The sequence below is a fragment of the Manacus candei genome, unplaced genomic scaffold, assembly GCF_025592945.1.
Source record: "Manacus candei isolate 608988 ecotype Guabito, Panama unplaced genomic scaffold, ASM2559294v1 h1tg000076l, whole genome shotgun sequence".
Lineage (NCBI taxonomy): Eukaryota > Metazoa > Chordata > Aves > Passeriformes > Pipridae > Manacus > Manacus candei.
Genome location: NW_026138124.1, coordinates 8565693 through 8587996, shown reverse-complemented (window position 1 = coordinate 8587996; position 22304 = coordinate 8565693). Strand labels below are relative to the sequence as shown.

Here is a 22304-nt window from a genome sequence, read left to right as displayed (position 1 = left end):
CGCCCCGGCCCGGCCCCGATCCCGGGAATGGGACCGATCTCGGGAATGGGACCGCTTCCCTCTGCACCGCCCCGGACCGGCCCCGATCCCGGGAATGGCACCGATCCCGGGAATGGGACCGATCCCGGGAATGGCACCGCTTCCCTCTGCACCGCCCCGGACCGGCCCCAATCCGAGAATGGGACCGCTTCCCCCTGCACCGCCCTGGACCGGCCCCGATCCCGGACCGCTTCCCTCTGCACCGCTCCCGGCCCCTCTCCCAGCGCCTAAAGCGGCTCCAAGGGATATGGAGACCGGCTTGGACAAGGGCATGGAGTGACAGGACAAGGCGGAATGGTTTCCCACTGACGGAGGGCAGGGGCAGATTGGATACTGGGGAGAAATTCTCCCCTGTGAGGGTGGTGAGGTGTTGGCACAGGTTGCCCAGAGAAGCTGTGGATGCCCCATCCCTGGAAGCGAAGTCCAGGCTGGATGTGGCTCTGAGCAACCTGCTCTAGTGGAAGATCTCCCACCCCATAGTAGGAGGGTGGAACAATAATGTCCCTTCCAACCCAAACCGTGCAGTGACATCCCGCTGGCCCCATGTGGCGGTGAGGGTTGGACCAGCCCTCCCCAAACCCTCAGAACAAGTGTTTCCCTTCTTTATTTTCAAAATCGAACGTAAATACATGTTTACCCCTAACAAATGAGGGCAGAAAAACCTGCAAGCCAATCCAGAAATATAAAAGTAGATTGGGCTGCGTTGAGTTACACCGTCTGGCTGGCTGGAGTACAGAAAGGAAATAAAGCAGAAATGGTGACATGCAAACCAGGCTGTAAAATGTATTTGCTCTTTGCAATCAAAGCCTGCAATCTGCAAGCCTGCAGAATTCACTGCAGGATCCTCACCTGCTTCCAACTGATGTCCGTGTGTCCACGCTGCAGGACAGCCCCAAACCAGCCCACTGAAACCTTACTATCTACTGTAAAAAACACCTTTATTTTTAAAGCCCTTCCTTATTTGGCTTCTCATAATGGTTGCTGCTTTCAGTTGTATTTAAAATCGTTGTGTAGCATCCAGAGCCATTAGGGGATGCTTTATAAATACAATTAATTATCATTATTATTATTATTACAGCTTTACAATCCCTCTTTTCTTTTGCCAAGACCTGCTCCCTAGAGGTGGTTCAAAGCAAGAGGAGTTTTGTCTTGTTTTTATTTGTCCTGCCTTATCTGCCTTAATTAAGTATCTGGGCTCTTCAGGGCAGGGAAGCTGTTTTTTAAGTCTGCAGCCCCGAACTCGACCAACCCATGCAGCAAGATAAATATTCTGCTGTTGTAAAAATAATATTTACGACTGCAGTTAATATGTCTGGCCCCATCTTTAGTGAACAAAGCAGGAGGAAGATGCTCTGAAATACAGAACAAGTCAAAAGCATTTCTCCCTCTTAAGGAACAATAAAATAAAAAGCAGCTGTTATTACTGAACAATATCACAAGGTGAGGTGTGACTGAACTGAGGTTACACCTCAGTGAGTGGCTGAGTGTCTGCCTAGACAGATTTTGCACAGCAAAATCATGGCTTCAGGTTGCCCATTTGAGAACCAACTTGAGACATTGGTATTAGAGAGCCAAGACAACACCCCAGGGCTTTTAACAAGCAGTTTCTTGTCTATATAGTGCCCACCTCCACTTTTCTAACTCCTATTCCTTTTTTCTGTGTACTGTTTTTTTCATATTGCATCCCCTCTGACTAGTATATATTGCATTTTTCACTATTTAGCAAACATTCTTCCAGAGTATTTGCCAAATATTTGGCATACATTTGGACCATATTTGGCAAACATTGTGATTTCCCCCGGATTTTTAACAAACACCCGATGCCCATTAGGGTCTTGTCGGCACGGAAAATTACAAATACTCACGGAACGAGGCAGGGTCAGAGTGCTGAGCCCGAGGGGCGGAGAAAAGAACGGCTGGAAAAGGGGATCAGGATCCCCCCCCCTCTCCGTCCCCTCCCGTCCTCGGTGCTGCTCCCGGTGCTGCGGGAGCGCCTGGAGGGACCTGCGGGGCTCCAGTGCCACCTGCCGGGGACACCGCGCACGAGCCACCCGGGGACTGGGATGGGACCGAGGAGAAAAAGTGGCTCAGGGGGGACCTTATCGTGCTATAGAACTACCTGGAAACAGATTGTAGCCAGGTGTGTGTGTGGGGGGGTCTCTTCTCCCAGGTGACAAGTGATAGCACAAGAGGAAATGTCCCTGAGAGGTCTAGGTTGGGTATTTGGGAAAAATTCTTCGCCAAAAGGGTTGTCCAGCCCTGGAACAGGCTGCCCAGGGCAGTGGTGGAGTCGCCATCCCTGGAAGTGTTTGAAAACCGCGTGGATGTGGCGCTCACAGACACGGGGTAACCTGGCAGTGCTGAGTTTATGGCTGGACTCGCTCTCAGAGGGCTTTTCCAACCTAAATGATTCTGTGATTCCGAGCTCATCAGGCTTTGTGGCTTCTGCCCAGCACCAGTGACACCGAGCTGGGGGATATACACCCATCAGCTGATCCTATAGCGTGACACAAATAAAAACTAATTTGACTGCAAAAGGCTCTTTAGTGTTTAATTTAGCTGTATCCTGAATTCCACATTGCACGGAGGGGAGCGGATTTTCCATGGCGTCTGGACACTAGCCAGCAGTAGGATCTCTTGAAGGAAAGGGACACACTTCAAACAGTTCAGTGTTTGACATAAATCCATTGTGTCCTGACTATTTTCTTATTTGGTAGCTCTTAATCGCGACGGTTCCAGACATGGTGCATTTGTGGGGTTTATTTTAGTAGCAGGATGTTGGCTCCATTTCAGAATATGGACATACATATCCAGAGAAAGCCCAGGGTAGCCATCTTCTGGGAATCTGCAATAAAAAAAGGGCTAATCCTGCTCTGCAGATGATGCAAGCCAACTGCAATCCTTCTGCTCTCAGCTGCTTTCTTCTGGATTCACATCAGCATCGCTGAGAACTGCACAGGGTCCCAGCTGCCAAAACCAGCTCCAGCAGGGCAAGCCATCTGCCTGCTCCAGCTGGTTTGGGGCCAGTCACACATTAACTCCTTTAAACAGGTCTGTGTTAAGGTGTCACCCTTCCAAAACGCTGCTCCAGATTCGCTGGAGGTCTAAAACAGCCGAGTTCAATGATGTTACACTCCAGTGGAATTTGACCCTTCAAATTCTTCTAACTGGTGTTGCAACCCTGTTAATATCCGGATTGCTGAGGGCAGCTTGTGCTACCTTTGACCCTCCTCATCGTCTGGGGGCTCCAGCAGATGAGCCCCACTGAATCCTGTCAGGCAGCTGGCAAGGTCCTTGTCCCCGTCACAGGAAGAGAAGGGGTGAATGTGGGGCCATCCAGCGCCAGGGCAGGGCTCAGCCTGAGAGTTTGCACAGATCCACGTCCCCCTTGGCAGCTCACAGGCCCATCTGAGAGGGGGCAGGCTGAGCCAGCACCCAGTCTGTCCTGCCAGTGATGAGGGAGGCCTCAGGGCACATCAGACCAGGTCCTGGGGTGCCTGCTCTGCTGCTTCCCAGCAAGATTGGGATTCACATGTCACTGCAGAAACAAAACAGCACTTCTGAAAGCAAACAGAGCTGGTTTCAAACAGCAGCAGCAAAACACAAGGAGAGGGATTTCAATCACAGCCCTTCTTGTGTGTGTTTGGCTCTCTGGGGGCTAGCCCAGGACCTGGCTCTTGGGGCTGGGAGGTAACATTTCTGCCCCGAGCCTGAAAAGATACGTTTTTTTATTTTCAAAGTCCTTTTCCCCGGGTCTCTGCCTGATTCTCTCCCCAGTCTTTGCCAGCCAAGGGTATTGATCTCAGCAGGGTCACCAGTAAACTTCAAAGGGACTCACACTTGCACTGGTTGTTGAGGGACCATGAATGGCACCATCTGAGTCTTATCACTTCCCTCTGCCTCCAGAGGAGATAACAGCGCCTCAGGAACACTCTGGCCATCTCACAGCCGGGCTGGTGACAGTCACACCACCAGCCAGGACACACCGTTTGCTGATAACTACTTCTGTTTCTTCATAGCTGCCCCTACAGCACCATCCCACAGACAGTACAGGCTCTGGCACATGCATCCAACACCCACTGCTCTGCTGGCCACAGGGGAAGGAAGGACCATGGAGAGGAGCACTCTCTTGTCCTGAAACACCCCAATTTCATCATGGCACATAAAATCAAAATGACTGTGGCTATGACTCACCACTACTACTACATAATTTTTCATGATGTCACATCATACCTGAAGGAACAAGGGGAAAAGTAAAACATTAACAAGATTTTACATTTCTAGCTGGTGATACAGCAGTTATAAGGCACCAGGCCAGCATTTAAACAGCTGGAAAACCGAGTCCCACCTTCCACTGTAATTTTCCGTGCATTAGCAATAGATTTGGTTACAGCTACTTGGTTACAAGCACCTGCACTTAGGTAGAATTTCAATCCTGTAACAACCCAAGCTCCCACCCAAACCAAAAACTCCTTCTTGCCAGGTAATGGGCAAACACGGCCATGGCCACCCCAGCCCAGCCATTCCAATCTCCGCACCAGCTGCACCACTGGGCACTGGCCTGCTGGCTGGGAATCCCTGGACTGGGGGACAATCCCAGGTCACCCTGCTCATGGGGTACTGGTGGGTGGATGGAGGAGAGGAGGAAGGTGCCCAGAGCCAGCTGCCCCCACTGTTACCACGATGCACGTGGCAGAGGGGACATTCCTTTGGTCTGGGAGCATCTGTGCTCAGATGTCCCTGCCTTTGAGAGACCCCTGTGTTGGAACTCACAGCCAGCACGTAGGGGGTCCTAAGCCATCACCCCCCCAAGGAGGTCCCCAGTCCATAGCCACCAGCTGGGGGTCTCTGGACCTCTGGTGAACCCCTGGCCAACACGTGTGTGGTCTCCTCAGAGGGTCCCCATCCCACAGCCGATTAGCAGGAGAGCTACAGATGTCAGTGAGCAAACAGGGGGGGCCCCTTCTCCCCGCACAGCAGGTCCCCAAACCCCGCACCAACACAAACGGGAAGTCTCCAGCCCATGCTTCCCCTCCCCACGGGAGTGTCCCCAACGCCCCCAAAACCCCACGGAGCGCTCCGGCTCTGGCCAACACGTGTGCGTGTGTGTGGCGAGTCCCCATCCCCGCACACGTGGGCAGAGCGCGGCGGGTGTTTCTGTGTGTGTGTGTGTGGTGTGTCCCACTCCAGCTTCCCGGCCCTGAGCCGGATCACGGACATGACCCTACCGTGCCGTTCCATTCCGCGCCGAGCATCCCCCGCACCGCCCACAGCGCCGCGGCCCCGCGGGCGGGAGGCGGCCCCGGCCGGGCCCATAAGGCGGGCGGCGGGGCCGGGCGGGGCTGGCGGTCGGTCCATGGCGGCGGGGGTGGCTGTGCGGTGCCTGCGGGGCGCCCGGAGCCTCCTGCCCGCGGGCGCCCGACGGGAGTGCTGCGAGCTGGCCCGGCTGGCGGGGCCCGTGGTGAGAGCCGGGGCGGGGAGGGATGCGGGGGACACGCGCGGGGGACACGGTGCCCTCCCGCCGGAGGTGCTGGGCCGGGGGATCGCGGCGGGGGCTCGGCCACCCGGAGCCGGGCAGCGCCCAGCGGGATGCGGAGCAGAGAGACCTCGGGGCCGGCTGATCCCGGGGATGAGCCTTGACCTCCTCAGCCTCCGGGCACGGCTCCGCGACCGCGGATATGCCCTTCACCCGCGACGGGGCCAACCTGGTCCCTCCGCGGCTGCTGCAGGCACAGCCAGGGTTAAACCGCCACCTTTCGTGCCTTGGCTGGCGCCCAGATGCTTATTCTTCGCCCCAGGAGCTCCTGCTGCTGCCCGGCGTGGTCCGTGCTGCCCTGCGATACGGCTGTGGAAGAGGAGCGGTGGGCTCGGGGTGTGAGGGGGATAAGCTGTTAAACTGCTCTGTGGAACGAGGCTGCAGCCCCGGCACTGCCACGTAACCCTTGGGTGACAAGCAAATCTCTTTGCTTAGTGTCAGCTCCTTGGCCAGCCCTTGGAGTAGGCTCTGGGTGCAAAGGTACCTTATAACTCACTGTCCTGAAGTCCTCCCTGGACTGGAACTGGAGGTTGATGCACCCTTTGGAGGGAGATGCACCCTTGGGTAGTCAGCACAGACAGTGCTGAACACATTTTGCAGAGGCTTCTGCAAGGGGAAGCACGCACCAACAGCCCTGGTCTGAATCAACTGCACGTGAAGTTTTGTGCTTTTAACCTTCTGCTTTATCTGGTAAATAACTGCTAAACTTCTCAGAGACACCCTCCCTGACATCAAAGCACTGACTTGCTGAGATCAGTCAGCAGGGGAAGTAGAGGCTGGTTTCAGTTTCTGTAGCTGAACACAAGCAGCCCCCTCGGTCCCCTCAACTGTCCCACCTGTGGCACAGCCTGTTCCTCCACGTGCACAGACAACCTCAAACCCAAACCTGCAGCTGCCGTTAGTTACTGATCATTTCATGTCAAACCCTGTGCTGGGATGGTCATGGAGGTACAAAACGGACCCTCCCGTGGGGATTACTCACAGCAGCAGGTCCAGCATGCCTGGGCCTGGCAGCAGGACTGCACCTGCAGGCAGCAGTGGGAGGTCTGCAGAGGAGAAGGGTTTGTTCTGCTCTTCCTCTGACCCCACAGAGCTGGTTCTCCAGCGGTGCTGGGCTCTTGGCTTGCCAACTGCTGGGTGGGAAGCAGCACAAGCAGACCCTGGGCATGGTTTCCAGTTGTACCCACCCCTCAGTGGGTAAGAACATCTCTAACACCTACCATCTGGTTTGAGCTGTGCCACAACTCTGTGCCCTGGACGCCTGTAGAAGGGACATCCTCTTGCCAAGGGAAAATGAGGTTTGGAGTGCAATCTCTGCGATGCACTTTGCTGTAGGCCCTGGAGAGGAACACACAGAATGGCCTTGGCGTATCTCCAGGAGGAGAGGATGTTGTGGTTTTGGAGGATAGTTTTCCACAGATGCACGCAAATGTGAAAAAAGCATTGGGACGTTTTATTTTTCCTCTCTCTGCAACCTTCATCCTGGGAAAGAGGATTTCTAGTGAAGCCGTTAAGCCTTCCGTAAATGAGGTCATCTGGCAGATTGGGTGTGTAACACCAAAATACTACAGGGCAGGTAGATGTTTGCTTTGAAACACAAAGCCACGGAGAGCCTGGGTGAGTCCCAGAGCTGCCTCCCACGCCCCAGCAGTGTTGGCAAGCAGGGACAGGTTCCCAGGACAGCAGAGCCCTGGCCTGGAGGCATAGACCGAAACACCAGGAAACCTGGCTGTTCATAGGCCAGCTCCTGGGGGAGGGCTGATGTTCCACAAGCCCTAATGGGTCCTCATCTCACCGTTTCCTTCTCCTCTCATCCCAGTTCCTCTCCCAGCTGCTGGGGTTCCTGATCAGCGTGGTCAGCTCCATCTTCTGTGGCCACCTGGGGAAAGCTGAGCTGGATGCCGTGTCACTGGCTGTGTCCGTACGTATCACTCCAATTCCCCTCGGATTTAAAACACACAAATTAGGTATTACAAAAAAAAAAAAAACACCTCAAACCTGTAGGAACGTATGTGTGAGGGCCCTGTGCATCAGCACAGCCTGATGCAACACAGACATCACACCCACCAAAATATTCTTCCTTTTGCCCTGAGCACAGGCAGGAGAGGGGAGCTGAGCAGGCAGTGCTTGTGCCAGTGCAAGGCCAGCACCTGGGCTGGGAGCAGCACTGGTCCTTTAGATACTCACCCCTTCCTAGAGGATCCTTTTCCCCAGCAGAGGGGAGAAGAGTCTATTTAGTTAACAAGATTTGTTATTCTGAGAAATAGAGAAGGGCTGGAAACTTCCCAAAAACTTGTAGCAGAACTGTCTACCCACCCAGCTGGGAGGGACTCAGTGCTCTGGGCCAGAATCCCTGTCTCTCCTCCAGGTTATCAACGTGACAGGCATCTCCATCGGGTCTGGTTTAGCCTCAGCATGTGACACTCTGATGACCCAGGTCAGTGGCAGCTCCCCCTTTCCTGTGCCTGATGGGGTTTACCTGGTGCTGTCTCGCCTCCTGTGCAGTGTAATCTGGGCACAAAGAGCAGGGGGGTGGCAGCTTCCAGACAGAACAGGGTTACAGACACCCTGGCTGGAACCTGCTCCCTCCTTGGAGCTCCCTCAGGGAGCCCTGGGTCCCTTTGGGTAGCAAAGGGATGTGCAATCCACCTGAAGGCCAGTGACACCCAACCAGCCTGGCATTCACCGCTGCAGGATGTGGGAAATGCATTTAATCAGCCTGTTGTTGCCCTAAGAGTTTGCCCAGACCCTTTGGCTCCCTGAGACCCCCACCTTGGTCCTCTCTCTCCTCGCTCAGACGTATGGCAGCAAGAACCTGAAGCAGGTGGGCACCATCCTGCAGCGGGGCACCCTCATCCTGCTGCTGTGCTGCTTCCCTTGCTGGGCACTCTTCGTCAACACTGAGCAAATCCTCCTGCTCATCCGACAGGACCCCGAGGTCTCCAGGTCAGGGGTGAGATCCAGCCCTTCTGGATCGGGCTTTTTGCTGTGGGTGGGTTGCTCTGTAGTGTTGAAATCAAGCCTCTCTGGTGCTTGAGCACAAGGCTATTTGGCTTGGCTCTTGCTTTGCTGTAATACCAACTGGGGAAACAACTCTCTTTCCAGGTTAACTCAGGTCTACGTGATGATCTTTATTCCAGCACTTCCTGTAAGTCTCTGCTAAAGCTGTTAGAAGCTCTGTGTCCCTTAGTAACATGAAGGAAAGGAGGGAAGGCCTTTGCTGTGTGGCTTACAGGGCAGGTTTAGGGTTTTACAGTGTGTCCCTTGACTTTGTGCCTTAACAGATGTGCATTGGCCAGCAGCTGCTGGACCAGCAAACACGAGGTCTCTGATCTTCCTGTGCAAAGGCTTTTGCTGTAGCCACACAAGTGGTAGTGGATATTGGAACCAGGGGCTCCAGGCTCACTCTTAGCTCCAAAATGAAGGCTGGAGCTTGCTGTTCACACACTCACAGCTGCTGGGCTCCAGCTGGTTACTCCGACTTCTCTAAGGCAGGGAACAGTATCCCTTGGAATAAGGGTCTGTAGGTTTATCCTTTCTTCTAAGCTTTCCAAGCTTTCTCAGGCTGATGGGGAAGCATAGGAGATTTTCCATCTGGAGACTGATCTTTCTTCCCAATGGGAATGGGAGGTGTCTTCTGTTACTCTTTTGGGTGCAGTGCTGGCAGGTGCCACACTTCAGACAGAGCACAGGAACGGGGTGTCGGGAAGGTGCTGGCTGGGGCACCCCAAGAAGGTGGTGGGGGGACTGGTCTGTCAGTGTTCAATGGTCTGATGATGAACTGAATCCTGACTCTTGCAGGCGACGTTTCTGTACCAGCTGCTGACAAGATATTTACTAAGTCAGGTATTGTATAACCAGCCAGTTCTGGGCTGTACATTAAAGGTATTCCCAGGAACATGGATAAAGTTGGGGATCTGAGTTCATCCTGTTCTTGGGAGAGCTGGGCTGAGCAATGTGTGATGTATAGCCCCCCAGCTGGCCCTGGGAGAGCTCACAGGAACCACCCTTAGCTGGCTCCATTTCCCTATGGCTACTTCCCAACTCTGTTTTATGGGTTGCACCAGCTCCTAAGCCCTGCATGTCACCTTCTGCACGTCACCTGCATGTCTAACACAGCTCAGCCTTACCTGGAACAGGAGCTGGCTTTCTCCTTGGGCACTGCTGAAGTTCTCCCTTGTGTTTACTGGATGGGGCTTGACCAGCACTGGGGAATCAAAGTCCAAAGTCCCTCCTTGGCTTCCAGGCGATCATTCTGCCTCAGGTGTTGACCGGGATTGCAGCCAACATCCTCAACGTGGCCATGAACGCCTTCTTCCTCTATGCACTGAAGCTGGGCATGGTGTAAGTGTGAGCAGGGGTGGTCACAGTCTCTCCCTGTGTGCTCAAGGCTGGGGGGGTGTCCTGGGTGCCCAGTTCTGCCACCCTCTGCCCCCAGACAACCAGCCTGCAAAGATGAGGCTGGAGGGAGCAAGGCTTGTGTGGTACAAGGCTTGAGCAAGACCCACTGGGTCTCTCCTGCTGTAGCTGAGGAGATTGGGAATCTGGATGTCACTTGTAACTTGCCTATCTCCCTCTGCAGGGGCTCTGCTTGGGCTAACACTGTTTCTCAGTACACCCAGGCCATCCTCCTCTTCCTTTACATGTGGTGGAAGAAGATCCATGTGAAGACCTGGGGAGGTACTGTTATAGTTTAATCCTTCAGAATACCAGTGTCTGACCCTGGGAATTTGGCACAGTCACCAGCATCTGACAAAGGGATTGTCATCCCCTCACAGTGGGAAGATGCTGAAGTCATGTCCTCAAGGCCTTTACTGTAGCTCCAAATACATTCTTGTTGAACATCCTGTCTCAGGAATGCAGCATGGCATAGCAGCAATCCTAGGCAGGTGTCCTGTGAGCTGCAGTGATGGTTGTCCTCTGAGACTGTCCAGAAGAGCATATGGTTCCCCTTTGGGGATGGAGAGGGAGAACATGTGTTCATTTTGCTTCACATCCTCGTTGCAGGTTGGAGCAGGGACTGCCTCCTGGACTGGGGCTCCTTCATCTGGCTGGGAGTGCCCAGCATGATCATGATGTGCATTGAGTGGTGGACCTTTGAGATTGGGGGCTTCTTGGCTGGTGAGTCCAAATCCTCTTTTTCCTGTGGTTCAACAGGCTGCCTTACAGCTGTACTTGCTCTGGTGGCTGCTTCTTGACTGTGTCCCCAGAGCTCCTCCTGCCAGCAGCTTCCTCACCTACAGGACCGGGTCTGCAGGACACTGCAGGTGTTCCCATCCCTTCAGTGGGAACCCTGTAGTCGCTGCCTCCTTGTCAGCAAACAAAGGAGGTGATGAATCTTTTCCAGGGCTGGTTAGCGTGGTGGAGCTGGGTGCACAAGCCATCATCTATGAGCTCGCCTGTGCCGCCTACACGGTAAGAGCTGGGTGTAGGAAACCCCAAACAGCCTGGGAGCAGCCCCCAAACAGTGGCTCTGTGGTCAATCTGAGGTGGGAACAGGGGGCAGTACCAGGCAGGTGATGCCTCTCAGACCTGCCACAGCAGCTGCACATGCAGGGTGTGCTGCAGATGGAAAATCCCCTTACTGCAGCCGTGCCCAGTTTGTCCCAAATTCCCCTCTGGAGAAGAAAAAAATTGCTGCAGGCTCTGTTGTCACTGCAGGCTCTGCTGCCACTCACCTCCTCTTGTCTCCTGCTGCTCAGGTGCCTCTGGGCATCAGCGTGGCTGCGAGTGTCAGGGTGGGCAATGCCTTGGGATCGGGGGATGTGGTGCAAGCCAAGACCTCCTGCATCACTGCACTGCTGTGCACAGGTGAGCTCAGGTCCTGCAGAGGGGAATGAAGGGCAATTATCAGCAAATAGTTGAGTTCTCACAGGGCTGGGGACCCCCCATAGGAACCCAAACCCCACTTGTTTGGACCCCTCAGGCGCAAGGCAAGATCCTGACTGCTCTTTTCTGTTACGAGCCTGGTGCAAAGGCTTTGGTAGTTAAAACTGCAATTTAGCGTTCTGCCCTCCCCCTCCAGAAGGCAGAGGGAGTATCTGGGGAGAGCTTGAGGAAAACAGACTTGTCCTCTGCTGCAGTATCACTTGGAGGTCAGCCAAGTCCAATCCCCATCACACGAAGCCTTTGAGGTCTGGGCCTGGATTGGGAGCAGGACGTGCTGCCCTTGAAACAATGTGACTATTTCTTTTTCTTTTCAGGAGTTTTTGCTGTGCTGGTTGCAACTTTACTGGGAAGCCTAAGGGGTGTGGTGGGATACATCTACACCAATGACAAGTGCGTTAACAGCTTTCTCTCGAGTATTATCACCTTCTTGGAGGGTGTTATTTATATCCCAGAAGCTGCTGACAGATAAGAGTTCATAAACCCCCACCTGGCAAACATGTTCCCAAAGGTTCCTTCCCGTTGCTTGGAATCACAGAGGTTTCTGACACTGGGGCACTACCCTGGTAGCAGGCTGGGATCAGGGAACTGGGATCAGCCTTTGCAGCTGGCTGAGGGAGATATGTGGGAACCTTAGTCCTTGGTGCTGCTTGCCCTGATCAGTACATACATCTTCCCAACAGGGAGATCGTTAACTTGGTGTCCAAAGTGATGATCATTTTTGGTCCGTTCCACTTGTTTGATGCGACAGCAGTGAGTATTCCAGCGTGTGGAGTGATTCCTCCCTGCAGGCTGGGGTGCCGTGGAGGGTGCAAAGCTGCCTGTAGCTCACTCTTGACCTGTTAAAGTGATGCAGAGAAGCCAACTGATAAGCTGTCAAGGCAGCTGATTGTGGTACCTCGGTGTCCCCTGTGCTTGTAGTTGTCCCTTGGCATCGCTGCAAACAACCCAGTTTTTCCTCCTCTTTTCCCCTGGCAAGGCTCCAGATTTTTACTGTCTTATCAAAGCAGCACAAGTGAGCAGCTGGGTGTTCAGAGATATTGTGTGCTCCCAGCATACTGGCAGTGCTCATAAACTCATTAGGTAGTAATTTGGACCTGTTTCCTCCTACCATGTCCTGGGGAGAGGGACCTGGGCAGCATGGGAAGCTCTGTGGGATCTGCTGGCAGTGCCTGTTGGTGTCGGCAGCTGGAGCAACAGGAGCCCCACACTGTGTGCTCCAGGACGTGGCTTTGCTCCCTCCTGGCTTTGCAGTTCAGTGCTGTGGGTTCCCCTGTTTCCAGGGCCATGCCAGGCCCCGGGTCTGCTGTGGTGGTACCTGACAGGGATCCCTCTGCCCGCCCTCCTTAGGGGACCTGCGGGGGAGTGCTGCGGGGCACCGGGAAGCAGAAGCTGGGTGCCATCGCCAACGCCGTCGGATATTACACCCTGGGCCTGCCCATCGGCATCTCACTGATGTTTGCAGCCAAGATGGGGGTCTTCGGTACGTGTGTCCTCCACCTGGCACTGCATGAGCTGCCGTGAGCAAAGGCCCAGCCCTGGAACTCGTGCCGGGATCTTCCTGTGGATCAGTGGGGCTGGATTGCACACTGGTGTGTTTGGGGCAGGCGCTGAGACCCCCCATCAAATGGGGGCTGAGATGTCCCAGTAAATCCAGGCTTGCTCCCAGCTCCCCCAGGAGCTGTTTCCTTTCCCATCGAGACTGGGTTGGACATGGGGCAATACTCTGACCCCACTGAGGTCCCTGGGCTTGTGGCAGTAGCTGACAAAGGCAAGTTTTTCTCGAGCCCTCCCTGAAGTAACTTTCCATTGCTGCAGGTCTGTGGGTTGGGTTGATCATTTGCATCTCTGTGCAAGCCCTTTCCTTCTTGGCTTTTGTCATCCGCATGGATTGGAAGAAAGCTGCAGAGGAGGTGAGACTTGTACTTCTCTCTGGAACACTTGAAAGATGCTGGGTGAGTTCCTGTCCCAGTACAATGCAACAGCCCTCTGGGAGAAGTGAACTGGGATCTGTCCTTCTCCTGTAGCAGAGGAACAATTTGGTGCTAAGCATGCTTGTCTTGGGAGAGTGGAGAGTTTTCTGGGCTGGGCAGGACACCCTTGCCCTGAGAAGAGCAACTCTTCCCTGTGTTTTTAGGCTCAAGTCCGAACTGGAACAAAAGTACAACTGGAAGATGTGAACTCCAATGGCACAGCTGCTAACAAAACATCTGCTGTGGGTATGTAACCGGGCCTGACACTGAGGTGGGAGCCCAAATTCTCCACCCAACCCCTTCCTTTCCTTCCCAGTCATGGCAGCCGTGTCTGTCCTGCAGGCTCAGATGGCTGGAAAGAGCACAGTGCCTGGTGCTGGTCCCAGGTCTGCCCTTAGTGACAGCGTACAAGATACTCTGTCACCGTGCTGGCTGCTCCAGGGAAGAGCCTGGGCTGCCAACCCATGTCTGCCTCACCTGGGGGCAGCTGCCACTTTGCTGGGGCATGTCCCAGTGTCCCAAGCTTTGGGAAAGGATGCCCAGGACTGTCACTGGCTCTTGTGTAGCATCAGACTGGAAGCCCCTGAGTTGGCAGCTGGGCTTCCCTGCAGCACTGGCCTCTCTGTCACACAGATTACACCTCTGTTGACACGGACACCGTGGACACCGTGGCCTTGCCTGAAAACATCGTGGTGGGCGAGAGGCAACCTGACCATGAGCTCATCACACAGGAGGAGCCCGTTGTTGTTGTCCCTGCTCCTCGTGCCATGGCGTGGAGGGCCCTGATCCTCCGCCGTGTGCTGGCTGCTGCTGCTGCTGTGGCTGTCCTGCTGGTGGGCATCCTGGTCCGGCTCCTGACTGGCAATGGCTAGAGCCAGTGACACTGGGGAGTGTGCACAGAGCAGGAGGGCACGTGGTGATGTCCCAGGAGGATGGTGCGGGGAAGGAATTCCCCCTCACTTCTTTACAAAAAGTCCCTTTACTCAGTTTCTGGTTAACTCACAATGTTTTGTCCCACAGTCAGAGTTCTTAGAGGGGGTGAAGATGTGGCACTTGGGAAAAAAAGTGCTTGAGAGCTGGTTCCTCTCCTGCGTTGCACTGGGATGTCACTCGTGATAGGCGGGAGCGTATCCTGGGGCTGACCCTGGGAGGAGACAGGGTCCTTTTGCTGCTGTCCTGCCCCCTGAGGGCATTTGTCCATATCATTTGCTAATGGCAGGGGCTCCTGCTGCCCACAGCACATTTCCTGGCCTGTGCCAGCATCTTGCCGTGGCAGAGCCCACTTGCAGCTGCAGTGGCAGCGCAGGGCAAGGTGGATTCAGCTGGAAGATGTCTGGCTGCCATTTGGGTGCTGGCTGCTGGCCCCTGGCCCCGCTCCCTCTGTGGTGGGGCAGGCACAGGGCCTAAAGCAACTCTTCTTTGCACTTTTGTAAGGTGGGATTTTGATACAATGAAGTTTTCTGAGTAAATGTTGGGCTGTTTAATGTGGTGTGTGCATGACCCTGGTCATTGGCATGACTGTGCTGTTAAGAGGAAAGACATAGGTCTGGTTTGTGCAGCCTGACAAAGGCTCAGGCTTCTGACCCTGAGGTTTGGGGCTGGCTCTGGGTATGGTGTTATCACTGTGCTCCCTTGAGTACAAAAGCAAGGTTTGTGCTCCTCAATTGCTTTCTGCACCGCTGAGTGCCAGGGAAGAGGGTGGATGTGTTGCACAGCCCTCCAGAAACACCAAAGAACTGCCATATGTCATAATGCAAAACCCCCATCCCTGCCTGCCCTCAGCACTGGGTCCCTCTGGCCCTGTCCCAGGCTCTTACCTGCAGCTGAGTGACTGAGACGTGGCACATGCTGGGCCCTTGGAGGTAAATCCCGTGTAAAGCAGATGGATGGCACCTCCCTGTCACCCTGGCTCGGGGTGCTGGTTACCTGTGGGCTGGGAATGAAAAGATGTGATGTAAACGAGCTTGAAACTGCCATCATCCCCAACACCCAGGGCCTCTGCCCAGCTGTGGGAGGTTGTGGCAGGTTCTGCCTTGCTCAGAATCCCGGGAGGTTTGGGATGGGAGGTCTCGCTCTCCCCCATGAGCTACCCCAGCCCACCTCCCGCTCCATGCAGGAGCAGGTCTGAGCTGCAGAGCAGCTCCCTCTGCCTGCCTCCCCCGTGGGCCAAGGACACTATATTTGGCCTGGGGGAGCTGTGCCAGTGAAACCCGACACGGTGGGGCTGTGCCAGGCCGACAGCTGGAGCCAAGGGGGCCGGCTTGTCTTGGTCACTGTGATGAGAGGGGCCGAGACAGGCAGCGGCCCCACCACTGCCGGCAGCAGCTCACCAGAGACCACACACAGATCCAAGAATCCTCCCTCGCTGCTGGAAGAAGAGGACAACCCTCCAGCCTGCTGGCTGGTGGAGCTGTGGTGAAGCAGGAGAGAGGTACGAGGGCTTGCAGGGCAGATTTGGGATGGCTCAGCCCCTATGCTGGCTCAGGGCAGGCAGTAAGTGCCTTGCCGGGCTCCACTGCACTGCCAGGACCCTCACTGGGCTCCCCAGCTCGGTGCCCTGCCCTGACCCACTGCCCACACTTCCCATCAGCAGCAGGGAACGTGTGGTCGGACCATCCGGCCCCGGCTGAAGTTCACCCCACCGTGGTTACACATTGCTCACCCCACCGTGGTTTAACAGAGCGTGGAGGGAGGGGTTGTTCCACTCCCCTGGCAGAGCAGCAGCATGAAGCCGGAGAACCTTCCTGAGGAGAATGGCAGCACGAAGACAGAGAACCTCCCCGAGGAGAACGGTGAGGCAGCGGCCGCTGGCCAGGACAGTCTCACACCCGGGAGCTGCAAGAAGAAACGCCACTGGATTCAGCGCCTGGTCCCAGATAACTTCTGGGAGGACGTGAAGAAGCTGCTGGTGCTGGCGGGGCCGCTGGTAAGGACCTGGGAGGAGAGACAACCCCCCAACACAACCACCCCTGCTCACCTCCATCACTAACCTTCGCCTCTCCTCTCCTCTCCTCTGTGCTTAGATCCTGATCCAGCTGCTGATCTTCCTGATACACCTCGTTAGCTCCATATTCTGTGGCCACCTGGGCAAGGTTGAGCTGGCCTCCGTCACGCTGGCCATCGCTGTAAGCATTCCCAGTGCCAGGCACGAGCTTCCCCCTGGCCCGCTGACTCTGGAATGGGATAAAGGAATGGCAGCAGAAAAGGACAGGAGATTTCAGATTGCCACTCCTCCTTTTAACCCCTCTCCCTACCTGAAAGTCTTAAATACTCACCTTCACTCTTTGTTTTCTTGACTCCCGTTCCCAGGTTATAAATGTTACTGCCATCTCTGTAGGTTATGGTCTGACTTCAGCATGTGACACCTTGATATCACAGGTGGGTAAGACATGCTGGCACTTGTCTTGGGAACACGGGGGTTTCCAGCATCAGCTGATGATGCCCCATGGAGCCCTGGCTGCTCCTGCGAGCTGGGTAGCAATCCCATAACAGGGAGATCCATGCTCCAAATCCTTCCTGGGTGGTCTTCAGGGTGGTCACGGCTGCTCTGTGCTCTGTGGGGTCCCTATCCCCCAGCACCAGCTGACTTTACCACTGCCCTCTTCGCCTTGCAGACCTATGGCAGCAAGAACCTGCTGCGGGTGGGGGTGATCCTGCAGCGTGCCACCATCATCATCCTCCTCTGCTGCTTCCCTTGCTGTGCCATCCTCATCAACATCGAGCAGTTAATGCTCCTCATCCGGCAGGACCCCGAGGTCTCCAGGTGAGGTGGTCCCATGGCCCCTTCTCCCTCTCCAGCGTGGTGGGGCTGAGAGGAGGGTGGCCATGGCCCTGCCCCTCCCTAACCCTGCACCCTCTGTGTGCCCCCAGGTTAACCCAGCACTATGTGATGGCGTTTGTCCCTGCTCTCCCGGTGAGTCCCTGTGGGCACCCTGGATGCCATCCCACTCCTACTGCTCAGCACTGGCTCACCTCATCCACCGATTTCCTTTGCAGGCGGTTTTTCTGTATAACCTGGAGACAAGATACCTGCAGAACCAGGTAGGTCCTGAAGTCCTCACACCCAGGAAGGGTCAGCCCCGGCTCAGGGCTCCCTTCCACCATGAAGCCAGGGTTTCCATGCTCACCATTCCCAGCAACAAGGCAGCATTTGTCCCCACCCCTGCCCAGGTGCCCCAAAACAGCTCTAACCCCGTAGATCACCCCACCCCACAGCCAGGTGTATCCATCCACCTCCCTTCATACTTCCCCACATCAGGGATTTACCTCCAACACATTCGTTTTCCAAGCAGGCAACGTCACTGGAAGTCTATTTTTTGCCTGGGAAAGGCGCTGAGCCCGGGGGCTGGTGGGGACCTTCACACCTCCCTCCTGGAGCCTTTGTGAAGACACCGTAGCCCTGTCCCTCTTCTTTGCAGATGATCATGTGGCCGCTGGTGCTGAGTGGAGTCATCGGCAACATCGTCAACGTGGCTGCAAACTGCATCTTCCTCTACGTGTTCCACTTCGGCATCACGTGAGTTGCACCTGTGTCCCACGGAGGGGACAGTGTGGCACCTGGCAAGGGAACACCGAGCATCTGCTGCTCAGAGGGGCATGGAGGGACGTCATGTCCCAGCACCCTGAGGCCAGGGAGGCTTAAGCAGGATGGAGACAGACCTTTCTCACTTCCTCTGCAGGGGCTCTGCCTGGTCCAACACCGTTGCTCAGTACTCGCAAGCCATTTTCTTGTTCCTGTACATCATAGGCAGGAAACTCCACGTGAAGACCTGGGGAGGTGAGGGCATCCCCCCCGTTCCCTCTGGTTCACGCTTTACCCAGGTGTCCATAAAACTTCCACCACTTCTATCAAGCGTTCCTGATGGAAGACAAACTCTGTTTGTCCCGATGGTGAAATATTAACCCCAGCCCCACACGCCCCGGGTACCACGGAGCTGCTTCGGTGGCAGCACGTCATGCACGAGCGCTGGCAGGGTCCGGGCCGGGCACTAAACATTAATTCTGGAGAAATGAAACTTCCTGCTGAGGCTTTCAAGGGTTCAGCCCCAAAGCCGGATAAGCACAGACATAAGCACGAGGTTGCCCTTAGAGACTCTGCTCTGGGAGGGATGGGCTGAGGGTTGTGCTGCCCTGTGGCCCACAGGACATCGGAGAGCACATAGGTGGAGCTCTGCTGCTAGAGGTCCTGTGGAGCTGAGGAGCATTGCCCTGGTGGCTGTGAACAGGAATGGCACCTCTAGCTGCCTCAGGTGCTCTCCAGGCTGTAACACATGTCCAGACTGGTCATCCATCAGGTGATGTTTCTCCTCTCTGCAGGCTGGTCCAGTGAGTGCCTGCTGGAGTGGGACAGCTTCACCTCCCTGGCCATCCCCAGCATGCTCATGATGTGCATTGAGTGGTGGACCTACGAAATCGGGAGCTTCTTGATAGGTCAGTGGAGAGAGGAGCTGCCAGGAGATGACCCAGAGCAGCATCTGCAGCAGCCGCAGGGGCTGAGAGCAGCTCTCCCCTGGGCACCCACAGCCAGCACTGACCCCTTCCTCTCCCCCAGGCCTGCTGAGCGTTGTCGAACTCTCTGCCCAGTCCATCATCTATGAGGTGTCTGTCGTTGCTTTCATGGTAAGGACTGGGGTTATTATTACAGATCAGGGCTCCATGGGGACTGTCCTGAGGCAGGCACCCAGCAAAAATCAGCTCCAGCAAACCTCCATCTTCCCCCTCTGCACTTAAGCCTCTCCCTGCTCCTGCCTATCCCTCCTACAGAGATGCCTCAAATCAAATCCTGAACTCCGTCCCCCTCTCTGCTGGGTCCTTACTCCACTGTCACTGTGACAGCCCAGTTACCCAGACACACACACGAGCCTCAGCCCTGTGGTTGCAGATCCCCCTGGGGCTCGGCACAGCTGCCAGTGTGCAGGTGGGGAACGCTCTGGGTGCTGGAGACTTCGAGACAGCCAAGAGATCCTCCACCACCAGCCTGCTCTGCACAGGTCAGTCCATGACACGCCGGGAAGCCTCTGCCTCTGGGCTCCTTCCAGGCAGAGCAGAGGCAGGGACCATTTGCCACTTCCCCCAGTGCTCTCTCCCTTCAGCAGTTCTGCATCATGGCCAGGCTGGGCTCAGCACTTTGCTCTGTTTCCAGGGGCGTTCTGCATAGCCGTGGGGATCATTTTAGCCTCCACGAAGAACGTGCTGGGATACATCTTCACCAAGGACAAGTGAGTGCCCCCGGCTCCTGGCCTCGGTGCACAGAGGTCAGTTCCCAAAAGTGATCATTGCCTTGTCTCTGTCCCCAGGGAGATCGCTGACTTGGTGGCGTGGGTCATGCCTGTCTATGTTGTCTTCCACTTGTTTGAAGCCACGACTGTAAGTCCCAGGGAATACTGCTGTTTTCCATAGGGCACCTTGGTGCTGAGCAGTAGCATCGTGGGTCGGTGGGTCGAGGGTCCCTCAGGCTGCAGGTGAGCACTGGTGCCCACGCCAGGACCCTGCAGGGATCCCAGGATCATCCCTTAGAAAATACAGAGTGTATAAAGAGATGGTGACCCACAGGACTGGCCAGGGACACAGAAACAAGGGGCAGAGGCGGGGAGCTGGTTCATCTGCAGGAAGCAGCACAGCCCTGAATTCAGCCGAGTTGGCAGTCCCTGCCCCAGCCCCTCTCCCTCTCCCTGCAGGGTGCCTGTGCGGGGGTGCTCAGAGGCATCGGGAAGCAGAAGTTTGGAGCCATCCTGAATGCCGTGTGCTACTATGGTGTGGGCCTGCCCCTGGCAGCTGTGCTGCTCTTCGTGGCCAAGATCGGCGTCATAGGTACTGACCCCTGGGCACCCAGCTCTGCACGCCCCCAAATCCCCCACGGGTACATGCAGCTCCCCCCAGCTCCACTGATGGCTCACCATGACCCTGCCTCAGATCTGCCCTCCCTCGGATCTGCCTGGGGACAGGGCACGCTGGGCTGGGCTGGGCTGGCCCCTGCAACTGCTGAGAGCTTTTACTTGTACTGGGAAGAAGTAACTGCTGCCAGGTGTGCCAGGCAGCCCTGCAGCAGGCACCCATGACCACCCCATCCCTGTGTCCCTGCTGACCTTGGTGCCATCCCTGTCCTTGACCTGCTGTCCCAAGATGCTGTCTCCATTGGGTTTACCCCAGCTGACACTGGTGTGCCCTCTGCAGGCCTGTGGCTCAGCATGCTTGCCTGTGTCTTCATCCTCTGCACCTGCTTCATCATCTACATCTCCCGCATGGACTGGAAGAAAGCAGCTGAGAAGGTAACTCAGGCACTGCCAGTGCCATGCCCTACCAGCAGGAAGGTCCTCAGTGCCTTGGCAGTGATGGCACTGGGGTGAGACAGCAGCATGGGCTCAATCTCATGGCCTGCACTGTCCTCCAGTGCCCCGAGCTAAACCCAGTGCTCCCATGACTCACATCCCACTGTTCAGCTCCCTCCTGCACATGCACTCAGCAGCCTCAAGGTCTCCCTCTGTGCCTGCTGCCACCGCCTGGTGCCACCCTTGGCTGGGGGACATGAAGCACAGAGCACTCAGCCCTTCAGCCCTGAGCATCACCTTGTGCCCCAACAGCTCCGGGGTCTCCCTGGACCTGAACCCCATAAGTGGCAGCACACTGCCTTTGCTCAGTGGGGATTCCCCACACCACGTGTCGCTGCCTAAACCCAGCACGTTCCCTCCCCAGGCTCAGCGCCGTGCAGGAGTGACCCAGCCACCACCTGAGGAGCCAAACCTGGGCCCTGAACCCTCCTGCAAGGAGCTTCCCCCTGATGTGGGATCAGCCCCCCAGCCCCACACTTACCTCCCTGCCAGAGCGGTGTTGGGGAGTGTTGGTATGACCAGGAGCTGGGCATGGTGGGATGGGGGAGCTGGGCATTGTGTGCATTGAAGGGTTTGGGTCCAGGAAGTGTCCCCAGGGATTCACATAAGTCAGGAACAAGCCCACAAAAGGGGGTGCAGTGCAGTGCTGGTGATGCCCTCAGTTACTGGGAGAACAGTAATTACAAGTGCGGGCTGGGGAGGGTGCAGGAGGTGGAGGGCCAACCTCCGAGCACCCTGGGCAGTTCTCACCTTGCACACACCAGGTCCTACTGAAGCTCTGTTGAGAGCTGGAGATCTCCACACTCTGGGTTGTTTGTGACGTGCTTTCAGACCTCTGACAAAATCCTCCCAAGAAACCCCTCAGTCTCCCCAAAGCCCCCAGAGACGCTGTCCCGTTCTCCTTGCAGCGGGAGTGGATGTGCAGACCGACGTCGTGCTCACGGGCATCACCAGGAGGGAGGGCTCGACATACCAGCTGGAGCTCCAGGAAGCCACTTCTACCATCTCCTCTCGGGCCACCCCTGTGGTCACCAAGGGGCTGATCATCCGGCGTGGGCTGGCAGTGGCTGCAGCCGTCGCTGTGCTCGCGCTCGGCATCGCCGTAAAACTGATGACCAGCAAACACTGACTCACAGCAGGGACTTTGGGGACTTGTTTTTGTGGTGAAAGCCCCTCCTGATGGACAGATGTTCAAAGCACAGACCAGCCAGCGAGAAAATTCAGCACTGGCCTGTCCCACAGGAGTCAAAGGGCCACCGACAGTGTTCGGCAGCGTCTGCTCAGACATTGCTCGGGAACGGGCCCTGAGGCTGCTCCAACACCCAAAATGCTGCTCTAGGCTGCCTGACACACACTGAGTGTGTGTGTGACCCCCTCCAGCCCATGCTCAGAGCCAACCAGAGCTGAGCACAGCCCAGCTCACATGGCTGCTCTGTGACAAATGCCCAATAAAGAATAAATCCAGCTGGATTCGGGCTGGCTCCTTTGGGTGAGGCTGAGGGGGAGCTCGGTCGGAGCAGGGAACATTTGATGCTGGGGGCT

General features: G+C 56.0%; 2 protein-coding genes and 1 long non-coding RNA gene across 7 annotated transcripts; 2 read left to right on the top strand and 1 right to left on the bottom strand.

The window, feature by feature from the left end:
- Positions 1-2576: 2576 nt before the first annotated feature.
- On the bottom strand, positions 2577-18202 carry LOC127481093 (uncharacterized). Of its 5 annotated transcripts, none has more exons than XR_007908100.1 (8): positions 18094-18202; positions 17701-17991; positions 16425-16607; positions 16097-16269; positions 15252-15367; positions 6558-9394; positions 3878-4272; positions 2577-3577 (listed from the first exon to the last, which is right to left on the bottom strand). It is a non-coding gene; the product is annotated as an uncharacterized LOC127481093 (long non-coding RNA). The 5 variants fall into 5 exon arrangements; XR_007908103.1 differs by having other exon boundaries at positions 2577-4272; positions 6558-6913; positions 7371-9394; XR_007908099.1 differs by having other exon boundaries at positions 2577-4272.
- On the top strand, positions 5219-14920 carry LOC127481090 (multidrug and toxin extrusion protein 2-like). The gene is made up of 17 exons (XM_051809953.1): positions 5219-5500; positions 7395-7496; positions 7944-8012; positions 8373-8521; positions 8681-8723; positions 9377-9421; positions 9822-9919; positions 10158-10255; positions 10583-10696; positions 10923-10990; positions 11278-11386; positions 11779-11854; positions 12145-12214; positions 12812-12944; positions 13280-13374; positions 13599-13680; positions 14068-14920. The coding sequence occupies exons 1-17, from the start codon at positions 5258-5260 to the stop codon at positions 14304-14306; spliced, it is 1833 nt and encodes a 610-aa protein (XP_051665913.1). The 5' UTR covers positions 5219-5257; the 3' UTR covers positions 14307-14920.
- Positions 16160-22232, top strand: LOC127481089 (multidrug and toxin extrusion protein 1-like). The gene is made up of 17 exons (XM_051809951.1): positions 16160-16360; positions 16458-16559; positions 16744-16812; positions 17049-17197; positions 17305-17347; positions 17431-17475; positions 17853-17950; positions 18114-18211; positions 18751-18864; positions 18986-19053; positions 19316-19424; positions 19577-19652; positions 19731-19800; positions 20112-20244; positions 20608-20702; positions 21127-21274; positions 21671-22232. Exons 1-17 carry the CDS (start codon positions 16160-16162, stop codon positions 21889-21891), a joined length of 1839 nt encoding a protein of 612 aa, XP_051665911.1. The 3' UTR covers positions 21892-22232.
- The last annotated feature ends 72 nt before the right edge of the window (positions 22233-22304 follow it).